Raw genomic sequence first — 19,090 nt, 5'->3', positions numbered from 1 at the left:
ATTCAGAAAAAGGAACATTTTACTTATTTGTAAATGATTGTTTTCTACTGAAGTATGTACAATAAAATGCACAAGCTTGGTGAGTCTTGACCACATGTATACATTCATGTTACCATCACCCATATCAAGATATCAAACATTGTAATTCCTTTTCCTCTTCACCTATTTCACCCATTCTCTCACTCCCATACCCCATGGCCACCAGCAATATGTTCTCTGTTTCTATGAGTCTGTTTCTGTTTTATTAATTTGTTTTGTTTTCCAGATACCACATAAAAGTGAAATCATATAGTATTTGTATGTCTCTGTCTGACTTATTTCACTTAGTGTAATACCATCTAGGTCCATCCAGGTTGTTGAAAATAGCAAGATTTCATTCTTTTTTTGTGTCTAGGAAATAATTCTATTTATATGTATATACATATACCACATTTTCTTTTATCCATTCATCTATTGATAAAAGCTTAGGTTGCCTCCATATTTTGGCTATTGTGTATTGTGTATAATGCAGCGATAAACTTAAGAGTGCATATCTCTTTCTGAATTAGTGATTTTGTTTTCTTGAGGTAAATTCCCAGTAGAATTGCTGGGTCATATTACCGTTTTTAGTTTTTTGGAAAATCCTGTAAAGGGAGGAATATTTTAATAACTTCTTAAGATAGGTTTTTTTTGTGATTTTTTTAGTAGAAACATTTATTCTAAATATCTTTATCCTTTTTTTCTGCACCTGATATTATTGTGTTTATTTTGTTAATTGTTCCCCCCCACCGGGATGTGAGCTACGTGAAGGCAAGAATACGGAGCTTGTTTACTAGAACCCCCAGCACCCAGAAGAGTGCCTCCTCTGTAGTTGGCCCTCAATTAATATTTATTATATTTTGAATAAGTGAATGAATGGTGAAGCAAATGTTAGGACCCATTTCCTGGGCTCACACTCATTCACAATCCTTCCTAACTGTATTTCAGCATAATAATAATTACTGTACAATAAAATGTGCAGATCCTAAGTGTTCAGTTTGGTGAATCTTGACAATTGGATAAACTCAGGTAACTTGCACCCAAAACAATATAAAGATCATTTCAATGACCAAAATTTTCCCTTGGGCCCCTTTCCAAATCTAACACCCCGGTCTGGGTCAATCACGTTCTGGCCTCTCCCACTGTAGATTCGTTTTCCTGTTAGTGGATTTCACAGAAAGGGATTCAGTCAGTATGTACTTTCAGCGTGTGATTCCTTTGGGGAGCATGTTTTTGTGAATCATACAAATATAGTTCCATGTATTTGCAGTGTCTGTGTCCATACATTGTTTATTAAGATAGGTTTTTATGAGTATCAAAAATGTATATAAGTTTCTTAAAGGTTAGTTGCAATGCAAAATTTGAAATCATATTATTGAACTTCTCAAACTGCAACAATAAAATACATTGGTTTGTCTTGCATTTTGAAGGGATGTTTTTTACCCTTATATTGGTCATGTAGGAGGTATTAGTTCACCGAATTATCTAGATCTCTCAAATGGTGACATATTTCAATATACAATATCAGAAAATCACATACATTAGTATCATTACCATTTTGGGAACCACTGCTGATTCATTCATTTTCACTGAAATATGATAGTCTACTGTTAAGAGTATATTATATATATACCCATTTTATTGTTTATGAACATCTTGGTTATTTCCAATGTTGGGCCGTTGTAATTAGCACTGCCATAAATGTTCTTGTCAATCTCCAAGTTATATACTTTTGCTTGGGTATTAGTGGAAGTGGATCTGTTGGGAGGATGTGTGCATGATCTTTTTCCAAAAGGTGTTTTTTATTTATGCTCCACAAGTTGTGAATGAAACCTCTTTTTTTCCCATTCTCACCACATATGGCACTGTCCAGCTTGTTAATGTTTTGCTAATTTAGTGTAAGTGAGATGATACTTTATTATGGTCAGTTTAAGTATTTCTCTGGAACTGGTCTTTTGGGAGAAGGGGTGGGACTGTGGCTACTCTTTCATTTTTTTTCATTTAATTCATTTATTCAGATGATTCTTCCACTTACAGAACAGTGTTGGTAATATATTTATATAGTTTTAAAATTTATTGGTATAAGCTGAGTGTTACAATTTATAATTTTGGTCTTTTCCCTATATTTGTTGTTGTATCCTCCTTTTTGTTCCTGATACTTAATTTTTTTCTTGATTTCATTTGTTAAAAAAATTTGGCCTCTTTTTCTAAAATTAGTACTTTTATCATAAGAAATGTGTCTGCTTTCTGTTTTCCCTTAATAAGATTTTAATAATACGTAATTGGAGAAGTAAATCCCTTGCTAATATTCTTTGTCAAGGTTTACTACCCTCCTTGGCATGGCGTAATAGACTCTGTTTAGAACCTTTGGGTACACCTGCTCCCTCATTAGGAGAAAAAATATTCAAGACCCCAACTCCTGAGGCCTAGTTTGAGCAGTCGAAGCACTTGTTTCACCCTGGGTTCTCCCCTCTCTGAACAAATCTGTTCTTTGCCCAGGAATGTGGGATGGGATATATACCTAAGGATGGTGGTAATAAAATCATCTTTGAGGTGGCATGGAGTGGGTGTCGTTTTCTCTTTTGTCATATGTAATAATCAAAAGAATCCAAAGCAGGTCTCAAAATGTAATTGTCCCTGAGAGAAATTTAGTCTTAGGAAAGAAGGACAAAACTACTTAACAATGTCCTTGTAATAAATACAATAATGAGTTTAATACAGCCATTTCTTTGCAGGCTGATAATTTAATGCTAAAGCACAAATTAGTAAATCTATTTTGAGGAGCCAGAACAGAGGTCACTCCATACAGTTGTCTAAAAAAATAACACCATATAAACTTTGAAATCATTCTAATAAAAGGTGCCTAATCTTGACTATGGAAAGTATGGTCTCCAAAAAATCTCTTGATACAGCACTGCAAGAAAGAAAACAAAATTTGATAGGTATAAAATTATAAGCATCTGTTTGATATACAAAAGCACTTTTTACAGTCAGACTGGATTTTTGAATGTTGAAACAGTCTTCAAAAATTGAACACTAAATCTAAAAGTCAGTAAGCCACAATTAAATGAAAAAGTCATAATACATAGGTATAAGTCATTTTACACAATGGATGTAATCCCTGATAAATGTTTTTTTAAAAAGTAATTTCTTCCCCATTGGATATACTAAACACCAAAGTGATTTGTCCTTTTAAATAGTACATAGTTAATCTACATGATTCTTTATGAATTTAAGTAATTTGCTATGTGAGTTCAGGTTTTCCTATATTTTCTATACGTACAACACAACAGTAATGATTGTCTACACGCCCTGATTAGATTTTCCTCTAGCAAATGTAGGTTGCACTGTTAAAACATGAGTGAAAAGTAATGATGTCTTTAGGTCTGGCTAAATACTTCAGCAACCCCTCCAACCCGTTCAGTTTTGGTTTTGGTGGACTTGGTTACACCTGTGAGACTTATTAGCAGGGACGAGCATGCCACCCCGACCCTATGTGCTGGTATTAGCATTTCGGGGATACATGGAGTGTTAAAAACCATACTCAGTAGGCCATTATTTTTGTGAACTAAAAACCCCATGAAACCATAGCGGGGAGTTGAAATAGACAATGGGAAAAGCTTTACAGGGGCAATGAGTTAGAATAACTTGGAGTAACTGTAGCGAAGACTTGGATTATGGATTAGGACTGGAATTTGCAGTCAGGCCTTGTTACTGGGCGCCTGCGGGAAAGACCCTTGAGGAAACTGAAGTTTGGAGCAATCGCAGTTTATAACAATACCGTCCACGTGGGGGTATTGCGAGACTCCAGAACCAGCGGCCCGGGCTCCTCCCGCCATCGAACCAGACTAGCCCCCGTGGCTCCCGGTACCCACGGGTGTGTCCAGGTGCTGACTCAAGATCTGCCACCCTCATTGACTTTAAAAAGGCGCAGCCCGCGCGCGCTGCCGCAACCGCTAACGCTTGGCCTGAAGCCTCAGGCCACGGCAGCCAGCGGAGGCACAGTCCCTACCCCGCGCACTATGGTGTGAGGCCTAGGTAGTCCGAGCGGGCCCAGGCTGGGCGCCTACCTCCGCGGGCTGCGGGAGGTGGTCTTGGGGTCCCGCAGGCAGGGGTGACTCCCGAGAATGGTTCGGATAGGTTCGCGAAGCACCCAGACCCGTAGCTCCTCTCGGGTTCTGCCGTTGAGGTTTCGGGAAGCCTGCAGAACTGCTGGACAGGGCATCACTTGGCACAGTTGTCCCGCGTGTGGGGTAGAGGGGGCGGGGGGTGGGGTACCTCGGGTGTTTCTTTGGAAAACATTTAAACTTGTGTACATGGTAGATTTTTAAATGTCTTTTAAACTTTTTATGAAAATTGTGCGTTTCTCATTCTATAGCATTTTCTGATTTTTAATAGGGATGCTGAGTTTTATGGGTCTCTCTATTGTTGGTTTATGGGAAATACTATTTGCATTTGTTTGCTCTTCATTTAAAAAAAAAAAAAGACTAACTTGCTGCTACTTAGGATTATGGCAGATCTTTTTGTCCATAATGAAAATAGCTTTACTTCCCACAGATTATATCTATGCTTATGTAAAACTTCAGATAGTCCTTTTTTCAAGGCTTCAGATCTTTTTTACATGAACCTTTCTTGTGGAAACAACTAGAAGACAAACTCCAGGGGATCAGTAAATGAGAAAAGAAACTTGAGCCAAGAAATTGACCACTAAAATCCTGGAGTTCATTAGAAGGTATAATTAGAGATCTTTGTCTTCCTACTGTTAAAGGGAGTACTATTTTTAATGTCACCATTATGTATTAGGGTATTTCCTGTATATCCCTTTATCACCCAAAGTAGTCTGTTTACTGCAAATGTTTTTAATCACCAGTTGCTGTTGAATTTTATGTAGTGCTGTTTCTGTCTACCAAGGCCTAAGTTTTTCTTTAAACCATTAGTGTGAATTAACAAGAGCAGATTTTGTAGTGTTAAGCCTTCTTTGAGTTTCTGGCACAAGGCCTGCATGGTCAGATTTTGTGTGGTGCATATAGTGATGTATTTTAGCTTTTTTAATATTTTCATTTCACATTTTTACATATATTTTCATTGATGATACTACTTTAAACTTTTCTTTTGTAACTGTTCTTGTCTCAAGGTTGTGTGCTAGCCTTGTAATTTAAGATGTACTGTTTTCTGTTCTTGAGAACAATTTTTATGTGGAAGATTTCTGGGCCTGAGTTTTATGTACCTATAACAATTAAACCACTGTATTAATTATCTAATAGTTACAGGAATATTACAGTGTTTTAGTTTTCTTAAGTAGGTTTCAATAACTTACATTATTTATAGGAAATTTTCCCATGTTACCTATTATTTCTGTTTTTGTCATAAAATGGTTTCTATCTTTCATCTTTTATGTATCTATAAATCACACCCCTTTTTATTCCCAAGGTTGTTTCATGTGCCCTTTTTAAAGAATTAATTTGGCAGGAGATAACATCTTTTTCCCCAAAGAACTAATCTTTGTTTTTCCTGCTCTGTGCTTCCTTTTACTTCCGTTTAATTAATTTCTGATCTCTGTTACTTTTTCTCTTCCTTTATTTTCTTCAAATTTACTGTTTCTCTGCTTTCTAATTTCTTAAATTGACTCTGGGGGTCATTGATTTTCAGAAGTTTTTCTTTAATATGTGCATTTAAAACTAATTTCCTTTGTGTTTTAGATGCATCTAAATTTAGGTAGGTCTTATTTTCATTGTCATTCAGTTCAAGCCCTTTTATATTTACTTATGTTCTTTAACTTATGAACCATTTATAACTAGAGTTCATTTGTTGTAATTTCCATACATAGGACTCTTGGGATTAACTTCTGTGATCACATTGTGATTTTCCTGGATTTTGGTCAGAGACTGTGTTCTGTACTATGTCAGTGTCAATATTTACTACTGAACACATTTTAAGTATATAGTTAAATGAATTTTGATAAATGTATGCACCCCGTAACCACCACACCCATAAAGTGTGTTTGTGCCTACCTCACTCGGAAAAGTTTCCCTTTTTTGCAATCAATTTCCCTTTTTCTACCCTCTACCCCAGGCAACTATTGATAATGATTATTGCTGTAGATTTGATTTGCCAATTGTAAGACTTTGTATATATGGAATCCTACAGTGTGTACTTTTTTTTTGGTATCATTTATCTACAATTACATGAGGAACATTATGTTTACTAGACTTCCCCCATCACCAAGTTCCCCCCACAAACCCCATTACAGTCTCTGTCCATCAGCATAGTAAGATGCTATAGAGTCACTACTTGTCTTCTCTGTGTTGTACAGCCCTCCCTGTTACCCCCCTCATTATACATGCTAATCATAATGTCCCCTTTCTTTTTGTCTCCCCCTTATCCCTCCCCTCACACCCATCCTCCCTCATCCCTTTCTCTTTGGTAACTGTTAGTCCATTCTTGGGTTCTGTGAATCTGCTGCTGTTAAGCTCCTTCAGTTTTTTCATTGTTCTTATACTCCACCAGATGAGTGAAATCATTTTATACTTGTCTTTCTCCGCCTGGCTTATTTCCCTGAGCATAATAGCCTCTAGCTCCATCCATGTTGTGGCAAATGGTAGGATTTGTTTTCTTCTTATGGCTGAATAATATTCCATTGTGTATATGTACCACATCTTCTTTATCCATTTATCTACTGATGGGCACTTAGGTTGCTTCCGTTTCTTGGCTGTTGTAAATAGTGCTGCAATGAACATAGGGGTGCATCTGTCTTTTTCAAACTGGGCTGCTGCATTGTTAGGGTAAATTTCTAGGAGTGGAATTCCTGGGTCAAATGGTATTTTTATTTTGAGCTTTTTGAGGAACCTCCATACTGCTTTCCACAATGGTTGAACTAATTTACCTTCCCACCAGCAGTGTAGGAGGGTTCCTCTTTCTCCACAATCTCACCAACATTTGTTGTTGTTTGTCTTTTGAGTGGTGGCCATCCTTACTGGTGTGAGGTGATATCTCATTGTGGTTTTAATTTGCACTTCTCTGATGACTAGCGATGTGGAGCATGTTTTCATATGTCTGTTGGCCATCTGAATTTCTTCTTTGGAGAACTGTCTGTACAGCTGCTTTTTGTTTGTTGAGGTGCGTGAGCTCTTTATATATTTTAGATGTCAACCTGTTACTGGATCTGTCATTTATGAATATATTCTCCCATACTGTAGGATGCCTTTTTGTTCTATTGGTGGTGTCCTTTGCTGTACACAGTGTGTACTTTTATGTCTGACTTCTTCTGCCCAGTTTTTTTGAGATTCATGTATATATCATATGGTATATGAATGTGCTATAGTTTGTTTATACATTTACCTGTTGATGAACTTTAGATTTACCTACTGTAGTTTTAGCCTACTATGAATAATGCTGCCCTGAACATTCATGTACAAATCTTTTTATGGACATAGGTTTTATTTCTCTTGGGTAAATAGGAATAAAATTGCTCGGTTATATGAGTAGGTGCTTGTTTAACTTTATCAGAAATTGACAAAACTATTTTCCCAATTGGCTACATAGCTTTATATTCCTACCAGGAATGTATAAGAGTTCCAGTTGTTCCTCATCTTTGCGAACACACTTAGTATTTTCTTTTTAATTTTAGTCATTCTAGTGGGTGAATAGTATTTCATTGTGGTTTTAATTACCACTTCCATGACAACTAATAATGTTGACCATTTTCCCATGTACTTACTTTCCACTAATAAATCTTTTACAAGGTGTGTCTAAGAATTCTGTATTTATTCTGGACACAAGTCTTTCATGAATCTTCTCAATTTCTTAATGATGTCTTTTGAAGATTAGATGGTTTTAATTCTCATGAAGTCCAGTGTATCAGTTTTTCTTTTATGAGAACTGATTTTTGTGCCCTAAGAAATCTTTACATGTCCCATGCTTAAGATTTTCTCCTATGATTTTTTCCTAGAAACTTTATAGTTTTAACTTTTATGTTTAGGTCCATGATTCAGTTCCAGTTGAATTTTTGTGATTTGAGGTAGGGGTGAGGTTCATGTTTTTTCCCCATTTTGCTTATTGTAGAACCTATTAAATTATATTGGTAGTGTTGTTAAAGTCAGTATCCATCTCACTGTTCTGTTCCATTGATCTGTATGATCTGTACATCATCATTACAGCCTCGACAGCTTTAGCTTTGTAGTGATTCTTGAAATCAAGTGGTGAGTCCTTCAACTTTGTTCTTTTCCCAGATTGTTTCGACTGTTCCAAATCCTTTGAATTGTCGTGTAAATTTTAGGATCAGGTTGTCAGTTTCTGCAGTCTGGGATTATATTGAACATCGATAGGTCAATGCTGTATCTCACCATTACTAGCAAGCTCACAAAACTAGGCAGTAGTATTAGGAGGCATGAGTCCAGACTGAAGATGGCCAACACAGTACTGTGAAGGATGTCTCCAAAAACATTTGATATATATATCTATTCAGTGTTTTAGTTCTTTACAGGAATTTTAGACTGAAATGACGATATGTAACTGAAAATCAAACGGAGACAATTTGAAATTTATTTTCAAAACAAATTTCAAAACAAAATACCATGTAAGAAAGGAAATTGACTACCTAGGGTGTCCCAGCCATGTTAATGCATACAATTTAGTGAAACATTAAATACTGATATAAGAAATCATGGTATAACTATGAGAAGATAGGAAGGAAAAGTGTGCTTTTTAATGTGTGTGGGGAGGAGGGAGGTGTTTTCATTAAAGGAATGTCTAACATTTATACAGGTCTTTTATTTAGAAACATGAGGTTATATCAGAAGTACAGCTAACATTGAAAGTGGTCACCTAAGAGAAATGGAAATAAAGGCTCCCAGGGAGGGTGGGGCCAGTGACCTACAAGCCTGGAGGTACTTTGGCTTTGTATTTACTGTATGTGCTTTGTTGAGATTTATTTTTAGAAGGAAGGGGAGGAAAGTTTAAATAGTTTGCTCAAAGTCACAAAGCTAGAAAGACTGGGATTCAAAATTTTGTCTTGCCAAGTCCTTTTGATTCCAAAGCTCATGTGCTTAATCACATCTTCCACTCCCTCCACCTCTCTTCAGCCTGAAGATATTGTCCTAAACACAATTACTGTATGTAGATAAAATGAGAGTTGCTGTGGCCAGGATTCTCACCTGGCCCTGGTTGACTAGCTCACTGCTATATAAAGAGCTCCACCCAGTACTCTGGGGCAACACAGTGGCATGGCTGCAAGGCTACAGGAGAGCAGAGCAGAGGCTGGAGTGGTGGCAGCACCGAGGACAGAGGCCCAGAGGATGGCTGTGCGGGCAGAGGGGCCCAGAAGCAGAGACTGGCTTGCTGCATGCAGACTCACTCTGAGTGATCGGGATTTTAGTGATTGACCTGCCACTGTGGAAATAAACTTGGGTATAACCCTTTCACCCCAGGAACGTTTTACTGTTATATTCTTTGGTCACACTGAATCCATAGTAACCTTGCCGGGGACTGAAACCCATTGAGAAGACACTTGGCGAAGTCAGCAGGGTTCACTGTTGACCAAGGAAAAAGACAGGCTGCCCTTATGGGAGGGGTGCTTCTGCATGCTGCCCCTGTGAATGGGGAGACAGCAGATTGTCCCCCAATGGTATGTGGTCAGAGGTAGCTTGCCTCCTAGAAGACGGGGCCCCACCCCACGACTGGAGGCAAGTAGAGGTGATAACCTGAGGCAGTAGCAATAACCCTTGTTATAGTAAGTAGGGCTTTTGAGAGAGAGAGTAGTGGGAACTGTGGGTTGGCTGCTTCTCACAGTATTAAAAAAGTCTACAGAAGAGAAGGACATGCTCCTGAAAAAGACCCCAGAAATGACGGCACAAGAACACGAGATGCAAACTTCTGTGGATTCCCTGAAGAAGGAAATGGCATTGATGTGAGAGGAGGCAGCACGAGAACACTGGCAGCAAGGTGCCGTTAAAGAGGTAAAAGATTCCTTACAGAATGAGACGGCAGCACTGCCAGATGCCCTGAAGGAGGAAAAGCCGTCAAGGAAAAAGACAACTCCTGAGGGAAGCACAGGCGGAGGTGGCATAAGAATGCCAGCTGCGAAGCACTGAGGTGAAGGTAAGAGAGCTGCTGAAGACTGAGCTAGCATTGCTGCAAGGCACAGTAGAAATGGTAAAGGTTGTAGCAGAAGAGGCGCTCGGGGGAGGGGAGAGAAAGGTCCCATCAGTCCCGGAAATGGAGGAGCTGGGGAAGGATGAAGGGGTGGTGCCCGAGGCACTGACCCCTCCTGTATTGAAAGTACGCCCAGTGGTTGTAAAGAAAATAAAACCCAGCAGCTGAAAGTTCCCCAAGGAGAAGAGTAGCGCCCTCCTCAGGTCATGGAGCACTCTTATGTTGCACCCTTATACTCAGGCTGAGCTGTTGGATTTGGGCTCCCCATTTAGGCAGAAGCCCTCAGAGTCGATATCAGCTGGGCTCCTATGTCTTTGGGACTTAGGGGTGGATGAAATTTTTCTCTTGGGATCAGAGATGGGAAAGCTGGCTTCCCTGACAGTGCGGCACACCTTGAGGCAGCGATTACAAAATGCACATTAGACCCCAGGGAATCACTCCCCCTCAGTTGGCGTAAGGCTGCTCTTCATGCAGTGTGGCCCAATCAGGATGATCAACCATCCTCTCCTGTTAGATGGCAGACATATGCTGAGCTCCAACAGGTGTTATGAGAGCTAGGCATAAGAAATGCCATCTGTAGCCCAGAGAATTATGACCCAGATGAAGAGACTTTCACTACTGGGATGAAAAATACTGAGCTTCAAACGGCTCCCACATCCCTCTTTGGGTCTCTAGTGGCCATTCTTTCCCCTCACTTAGGGCATCCTATAAGCGAGGTGACATGTACAGTAGCAGACATAGGAGAGGCTGAAGCAGTGAGAACATGGAGAGAAATAAGGTCTTCTACTCACAAGAAGAATTTAAAGGGCCCCATGAAGGTTACAAGGACCCAGATGTGGGTTGATTTAATACTGGCAGGAGCAAATGGAAGGAAATTAGATGGGAAGTCAGATAGGATCTTTCTAGAGCTATGCAGCAACTGAAACCAGAGCAGCAGTTCCAGCCATTAAGACCAAAGAGGCAGAGGTCGGAGACAGAGCAACAAGATCAGCCTGTGTGTCTGCTAGACTTTTTGCTGGAGAGACTGGAGAACAATGTTCGAGCTTCCTTGCACAGGGACCATTGTAGAGGACTGAGGGCACAAAGATTGAGAGGAGAGAATCCTGGAGGGGTGGAGTGTGGATAAAATGAGAGTTCCTGTGGCCAGGATTCTCACCTGGCCCTAGTTGACTTGCTCACTGCACACGTGTGGGCAAAACATTACTATTGACTCTATATAAAGAGCTCTACCCAGTGCTCTGGGGCAATACAGTGGCATGGCTACAAGGCTGCAGGAGAGCAGAGCAAAGGCTGGAGTGGTGGCAGCACCGAGGACAGAGGCCCAGAGGACAGTTATGCAGGATGACTGTGCAGACAGGGAGGCCCAGAGGATGGCTGTGTGGGCAGAGGGGCCCAGAGGCAGAGACTGGCTTGCGGCATGCAGACTCACTCTAAGTGAACAGGATTTTAGTGATTGATCTGCCAGCGTGAAAATAAAGTTCGCTATAACCCTTTCACCCCAAGAACCTTTTACTGTCATTTTCTTTGGTCACATTGAATCCATAGTGAACTTGCCTGGGGCTGAAACCCATTGGCAAGACACTGTATTTCATGCATAATTGGGAAATTATGACCTAAATGTTCAAAGGCTCTCTCTTTTAAGTGGGTGTCTGGTGTTCAGTGTTCTCCAGTGCAGAGCTATGCATATAGAAAGATGATGGCAAGTATCTGTGGAACACTTGTGAAGAGTAATTCATGCATGTCAGAAAATCTTAAGACATCAGAGAAGCTGCTTCTTGGGCTAGGCTTTAAATATGAGGAAAACTTAGACATGGAGCAAGTGAGGGGTGTGAAAATTAGACTGTATATAACTAATGAGGAAAATTTCCAGGAGGAGGGATCTGAGTCAAGAGTATTTTGCCCTTGTGCAGGAGAGGGAGATAAGATGTATTGTGTAGGTGGAAATCAAGCAGTCAGAGGCTTTAAATACCTTATATTTTAAGTTTCAAGTTTTCATGGATGTTAACTTTTGTGATTCCTTGCCAATAAATACTTGGTAGGATAAATGTCTCTGCATGGCAACAAAGAGAAAAGGGATTTGATAAATTACCTAGTGTGGTGCAGTGTTTCATAACCTAACAGGTCTTCAGTAAGGCAGTTTGTAGAGTCAGTGTTAGAACTGAAAGGAACCTTCAAAAGATAATTACAATTAAATGAGGCTTTAGAGAGAATAAATAGTGTATTTTCAGCTGCCAATGAAAGCGGTTTAAACAATAAGGAACACTTATTATTTCACGTATCAAAAGATTCAGAGGTGGGGTTACTTCAGGCTAGTTCATTGAGATTCATGAAGATTCTGTATGTTGGATCTAGATTTTGTTCCATCTTCGGTGTGTTGGCCCACCAGTCCCATCTTGGTTGCAGGGAGTTCCAGGCAACACACGCTTTGTCAGACAAGGCCCTAAGCTAGAAAAAGGTGGGAGGCAGGAAGAGTGCATCTTTTTGTCCTGTCCTTTTGTAAGAAAGCTTTCTCAGAATTCTCTCTGTAGACATCCATCCAAATCTCATTGGCCAGAATTGAGTCACATGTTTATTCCTGACATAATCCCTAGCCAAAGAGTGAAATTACCATAATGAGCTTAGAGCAATTAAGATTCACATACACACCTGCTCCCAAAGCTCTCCTGAAGCTTGGGATCACCTAATACTAGCAAAAAAAAAGTTGTGGTTTGGGGAGGGGAAGAAAAAAGGGTGTTATGGGGAGGCAGTGAACATCATCATCACACTAAGGTCTCAGAACAAGTTCTAAGTAGGCCTGCACCAAAGTCCTGTCTCCTGATTCTCCATTTAATTCTCACCTTTTGACATAAATAACTTATTTCCATAATGAATAAATATCAATATTGCTACTTTTTCTGAGGGATCTTGAATATATCCACACAATTCTGTTGCAAATCCTTTCTGACAAAGGATGTACTATTACAAAACTATACCTGCTATTTTTAAGCATATTTAATTTGTCAAATAATAAACTACCTACAGTTCCTTATGTGTGGTTGTTTGTACTTCTGCATCTGCTCCTATTTACTGCCTAGAAAACTCACACGTTAGTGCCTGTTTTGCTTCCTTATCATTTGAATACCTACTCAGATTTCAAGTATCAGTGCCTTTGCAACCTTGACATATGCTTATCTCAGTGAAATTGGTTGTTTGTACCATAGTACTCCCACTATATCATGTTCTAGATTCTTCTACACATTTATAGTACTGGTTTCTTTATAGGTTTTCTGTTCTAGTCTAAGAGCTTTCTTTGTTGAGACTGTTTCTGTTGTCGTTTTTAATTCAGGGTATAGCATAGTACTGGATATGTAATAGGCACCACTAATAGTTTTATTTAATGCCTGTATGATCATATTTTACTAATTTGGGGGTGGGGAGAGATTTACTTAATTTTTTTCTATTTGATTTTATTACCACCAACCAGTATAGAATATGGATATAGTTTTACAGTCTACTGTTGCTTTTGAAAGATTTTCAGTGAAGCAGAAATAATTCCTATAGAACATAATTCATTTCTGTGAACAAATTTTTCTTTAAAACTTAAAATTATGTTAGATGAGAAGCATTTCATTTTATGCAGAGAAAATTTAGCATATAGCTCTGAAGACTTAAAACGGGGGTGAACATAACAGGTTTGTACATAATGCAAATTAGATGCTCAGTAACATTTGTTTACATAGTAAATATGCCATAAGTAGAACTTTTCACTTTATGACTTAATTTTTTTCTTCTTTCATTTTAGCATTTATGACATTAACAGAGAACAGAACTATTGTCAAGAATTCTGGGGGTATACTTGATGAAAATGAATTAAGACCACCCTCCCAGCTACATTCTTTTTTAGAGAAGACTGAGACAGGGTTCATATCAGAAAAGAGTGGGTATTAAACTTAATGCCATAAGTTATTACTAATGAATCAAAGTAGAGCAGTACAATTTTCTAAATTTTAGCTTAGATCATGTAAAATGAAAGGACTTTTTAAAAACTTATAATTTCCAATGAAAACAGATTTCTTAAAATCATTAGTTCAAAATTGATAGGTGATTAAGTTACCAGATTGCTTCAGAAAAGGTAAATGTTCAAAGGAAATTGTGACATTTCTCCGTTTGTATTTCACTGAAATTCTGGCTCATTTCACTTAATTTTTGAACTGAGATATTTTAAATAGTAGAAATAATACATGCTTATGTAAGAAAAACCTGAATTGTAGCAGTGTATGTAAGGTGAAATTGCAAGTTCCCCTTTTATCCACTTCCTAATGTGTCTTTTTTTAACCAAAATGGCATTATTGAATAATGCGTGTTACTCAATGGTATATAGTAGATATCTTTATATGACAATATGTACAAATTTACTTGGTTTTTATTTAGTGGTTGCAAGGTGTTCATCTGTTTATGGCAATTTAGATGATCGCCAGTATTTTTACTATTACAGATGCTGGTGTATAGGACACCCTTGTAGGTACATCCCATGTACTCATGCTAGTATTCCAGAAATGGAATGGTTATTTGGTGTGCACTTGAAGATTTTGTTAGGTCCTGACATATTGTGTTCTAAAAAATTTGTATCTATCTTAAACTGGCAATCCTTTAATATCTTAAAAGTAAAGGGTAATAAATTTTAGGGTTAGCTAAGGGAATGGGCTCTTCCATCAACTACTGTCAGATGGCCTACTTAGACATAAATAATACTATAGTAATGCATAGATAATACTATAATAGCAATGCCTCTATACTTGAACATAGGTAGATTGTAGCCCATCTTTAGGAAATACTAAAAAGAGCCTTTAATGGCAGATATTGTTGGGTTCTGAGTGTTTCTGTCTCTGATGAGTGCTCTTGCTTACTGAACAAACAGGAGATGTGGTCATGAAAGTCCTGGAGAGATAGAGAAGTGGCTGATCTTTGTAAGAATTATTCTGACACCTAGGAAGGATGCCGGCATTAGTTCATCTCATTATTTGCTTTTAGACCACATGCTTCTAGAATGGGAAATAGGTACCTGTGGTATAACATCAGAAATTGGTTTATAATTTTCTAATTCCTCTAATTAAAGAGAGAAAAAAATGTCCAAACTCAGACACTCAGTGTGTCTGATGGAATTTGAGAAAAAGGCAGATTTGAGCAGAATCCAGCTAGCGTCAAGTTTGTCTTAACTTTTAACACTGAATCCACAAATAGCAGAGAAATGTGCCCAAAGACATGCTACAGGAAAGAGTTTTAACTCATTCTCCAGAGCCATTAACATTCCTGCACACACTCTCTGTTGGCCACTTGAGCCCGAAGGGATGCTCTCCACACTTCACAGACAGGTGCTTTTCCAGTTACCTTCTTAGATATTGTTCTAGGTTTCTTTGTGGAATAGCCCCCTCTCGATTTTCATAATACTCTGATAACCTTTAATGTTTAAATAAAGCATGTGTTCATGTGTTTTCCTCAGCAAAAATGAGACCATTCATTTAGTGCTCTTACTGTTTTGTACAAGAGTTAGACTCTTAAATCGAAGTGCATGGTGCAGAAAAAAATAGCAGTGTGTAGTATCTGCTCAATAAATGCTTACTGCTGATAAGGAAGAAAAAAGGAAAGTGCATGGTGTAAGAAAAGAGACAATGCCAAATAATTCTCAATAAGATTTTCATCCCCTTATTGACAAACCAGGCAACTTGGTCTTTCTTGAAAGTATAATTCAGGTTATTTATTATGAAGTCATGAAAGAATCAAGATTTATTGTGGTTTTCCAACAGCTTTGCTTTTGACATGCTTTTCCTTCTGCGAGCCATAAAATTATTGCTTTTATAAATATATTGCTATCTGGAGAATAGCCATGAGTAGCCATTTTAACCATGAGTAGTTTCAGGGAAAAAGAAATAATAATAAGCACAGAAGAATTCATTTCCTACTTGTTCCTCTTTGTTTATTGTAAATCTTTACCTTTATTCATTCCTTTATTGGGAACAGTAAGTACTGCCCACATTGGTGTAAATAAAGTCTTCTCTGACCACCTATATGTTATTTGGGAACCTCTGTGTTAGGTAGGTAGCTTCATTGATTGCGGTTTTTTTAATTACACAATTTCTCACAGTTTTGTTCACTGTGCAGTAACACTAAAAAATGGGTGTATATATAGTATTCAGTACTTACAAAACTTAAAATGTGAGCCTATTAACATCTTGTAGAATTTAGAGAAGTTGATAATCATAGGATATTCATTTCCAAAGCTACAACTTTTATTTTTTTTCACTGTACGCAATATATTTCTTAAATATTTAGCCTAAGAGTATATATACTTAGATTTTAAAATATTATATCACCTTTTAAAAAATAATTAAATACAAGATTTCCAAAATTACAATTTTTAAGGAATCCAGCTTTGCATTTCAGCTAGCTGTATATGTTATTTATGAGATGAATTTGCGAAAGCATAGGCTTCCCAGTTTGAGAAGTGCCACTAAAGAAAACCATAATTATTATCACTGGTCTTTTGCTCTTTGAGTCTCTTTAGAATATCCATATTTTTTACATCACTGGTATACTGATACAGTAAGAGGAAGTGAAACTGAGAAAAAATAAAACAATTGACTTAGTTCAGACATACCAACTTCAAAATATTCTTAAATGTTTAATCCTCTTGTCTTTCCTTCCATGCTAATTATAATCTTTCATTTCTGACACTATTTATTACAGTATTTTTAAATTACCTTGATAAATGAAGTGTTAGGACAGTTCAGATTGATTTCACTGAAATGTTTATTTTCATTTCTCTAACAATCAAGTTTTTTTTCCTTCTCATTTTAAATAAAATTGGCAGAGTTCTGGGAAAAGCAGGAATCCATGTTAATATACTTATTTATACTATATGACCAAAACTCCGGTGCTGTATAAGTTATTCATTCTTTTTATTATTTATAGTTCATACCTTCCTGCGTCAACCTTGTTAAATAGAATAGAGAGGATACAAATTGAATGGAATGAACAAATCAAATGGTTAAATGTTATGAGAATTCATTAAGCTCAGTTCTTGCCAAAGTGAAGACTTGTGAAATCAAAAGGTACAAAGTCTCAATCAAGAGAAGATTGGATAGAGTTAGTAATTCTCAATTAGGAAACATGCCCCTTGTGGGAGGGCCATGGCAGAATCTCTGGGATAGCATGTGGGTATGGTTTGAAAAAGGCACTTTAAAAAATAAAGGGAAGTTTTATTTTTGTAAAATGAAAAAAAAATGATTTTATGATACCACCCATAAACGTAAAGTTTAATAGGTCTGCTTGGGCTGGTGAAGAAACCCCAAAGATACAATAACTTCTAATGTGTTTGCTGAGTCTGCAGTAGTAGGCCTCTAAGGACCTGACAGCCTTGGGGATTTGGTGAGAAGATGGGAAGGGTACTTTATCAAAATGTGGCATAGATTTTAAAAATTTCTGGATGAGATGGCTTCATGACTGAATTTTATCTAGCATTTAAAGAAGAGCTAATACCCGTCCTTCTTAAAGTATTCCAAAAAGCAGAAGAGGAGGGAATACTTCCAACTCATTCTGTGAGGCCAGCATCACTCTAATACCAAACCAAAGATACCACAAAAAAAATTTACAGACCAATATCCCTGATGAACATAGTTGCAAAAATCCTCAACAAAATGTTAGCAAACCGAATTCAAAAATACATCAAAAAGATCATCCATCATGACCAAGTGGGATTTATTCCACGGATACAAGGATGCTACAATATTCAAAAATCAATCAATAACATAAACCACATCAACAAAAAGGACAAAAATCACATCATTTCAATAGATGCTGAAAAAGCATTTGACAAAATTCATCCATTCATGATAAAAACTCTCAACAAAATGGGTATAGAGGGCAAGTACCTCAACATAATAAAGGCCATATACTACAAACCCACAGCCAATGTCATACTTAACAGTGAAAAACTGAAAGCTTTTCCTCTTAAGATCAGGAACAAGACAAGGATGCCCACTCTCCCCACTTTTATTCAACATAATACTGGAGGTCCTAGCCACGGCAGTCAAACAACACAAAGAAATAAAAGGGGCATCCAGATTGGTAAGGAAGAAGTTGAACTGTCACTGTTTGCAGATGATATGATATTATACAAAGAAAACCCTAAAGACTCCACCAAAAAATGATTAGAACTAATACCTGAATTCAGCAAAGTTGCAGGATACAAAAGTAATATACACAAATCTATTGCATTCCTATATACTAACAGTGAATTAGCAGAAAGAGGAATCAGGAAAACAACTCCATTTATAATTGCATCCAAAAGAATAAAATACCTAGGAATAAACCTAACAAAGGAGGTTTAACACCTATACTCTGAAAAGTAAAAAGACACTCATGAGAGAAATTAAAGAAGACACCAATAAATGGATCCCATGCTCATGAATAGGAAGAATTAATATTGTCAAAATGGCCATCCTACCTAAAACAATCTATAGATTCAATGCAATTCCTTTCAAAATACCAACACCCTTCTTAAACAAATTAGAACAAATAGTTCTAAAATTCATATGGAACCACAGAAGACCCCATATAGCCAAAGCAATCCTGAGAAAGAAGAACAAAGCTGGGGGATTATGCTCCCTAACTTCAAGCTCTACTACAAAGCCACAGTAATCAAAACAATTTGGTACTGGCATAAGAACAGGCCCATAGATTGATGAATGTAACAGAATAGAGAACCCAGATATAAACTCACACATGTATGGTCAGTGATAAAGGAGCCATGAATATATAATGGAGAAAAGACAACCTCTTCAACAGCTGGTGCTGGGAAAACTGGACAGCTACATCTAACAGAATGGGACTGGATTACTGTCTAACTCCATACACAAAAGCAAACTCAAAATGGATCAAAAACCTG

The 19,090-nt window shown here is 37.6% G+C and overlaps 1 protein-coding gene across 23 annotated transcripts in view; it reads left to right on the top strand.

The window, feature by feature from the left end:
• Positions 1–19,090, top strand: part of TASOR2 (transcription activation suppressor family member 2) — a 251,539-nt gene that overhangs the window by 181,744 nt on the left and 50,705 nt on the right. Inside the window, exon 2 of one of the 23 annotated variants that reach the window (XM_073229406.1) lies at positions 13,949–14,083. The exons of the other annotated variants lie outside the window; for them this stretch is intronic. Coding sequence (XP_073085507.1) covers positions 13,949–14,083 — 135 coding nt within the window. The remainder of the gene's footprint in view (positions 1–13,948; positions 14,084–19,090) is intronic. 23 annotated transcript variants of the gene reach the window in all.

This window comes from Manis javanica, chromosome 2, assembly GCF_040802235.1.
Source record: "Manis javanica isolate MJ-LG chromosome 2, MJ_LKY, whole genome shotgun sequence".
Classification (NCBI taxonomy): domain Eukaryota; kingdom Metazoa; phylum Chordata; class Mammalia; order Pholidota; family Manidae; genus Manis; species Manis javanica.
The sequence above is the reverse complement of the archived record's forward strand: the minus strand, read 5'-3'. Positions and strand labels throughout refer to the sequence as shown.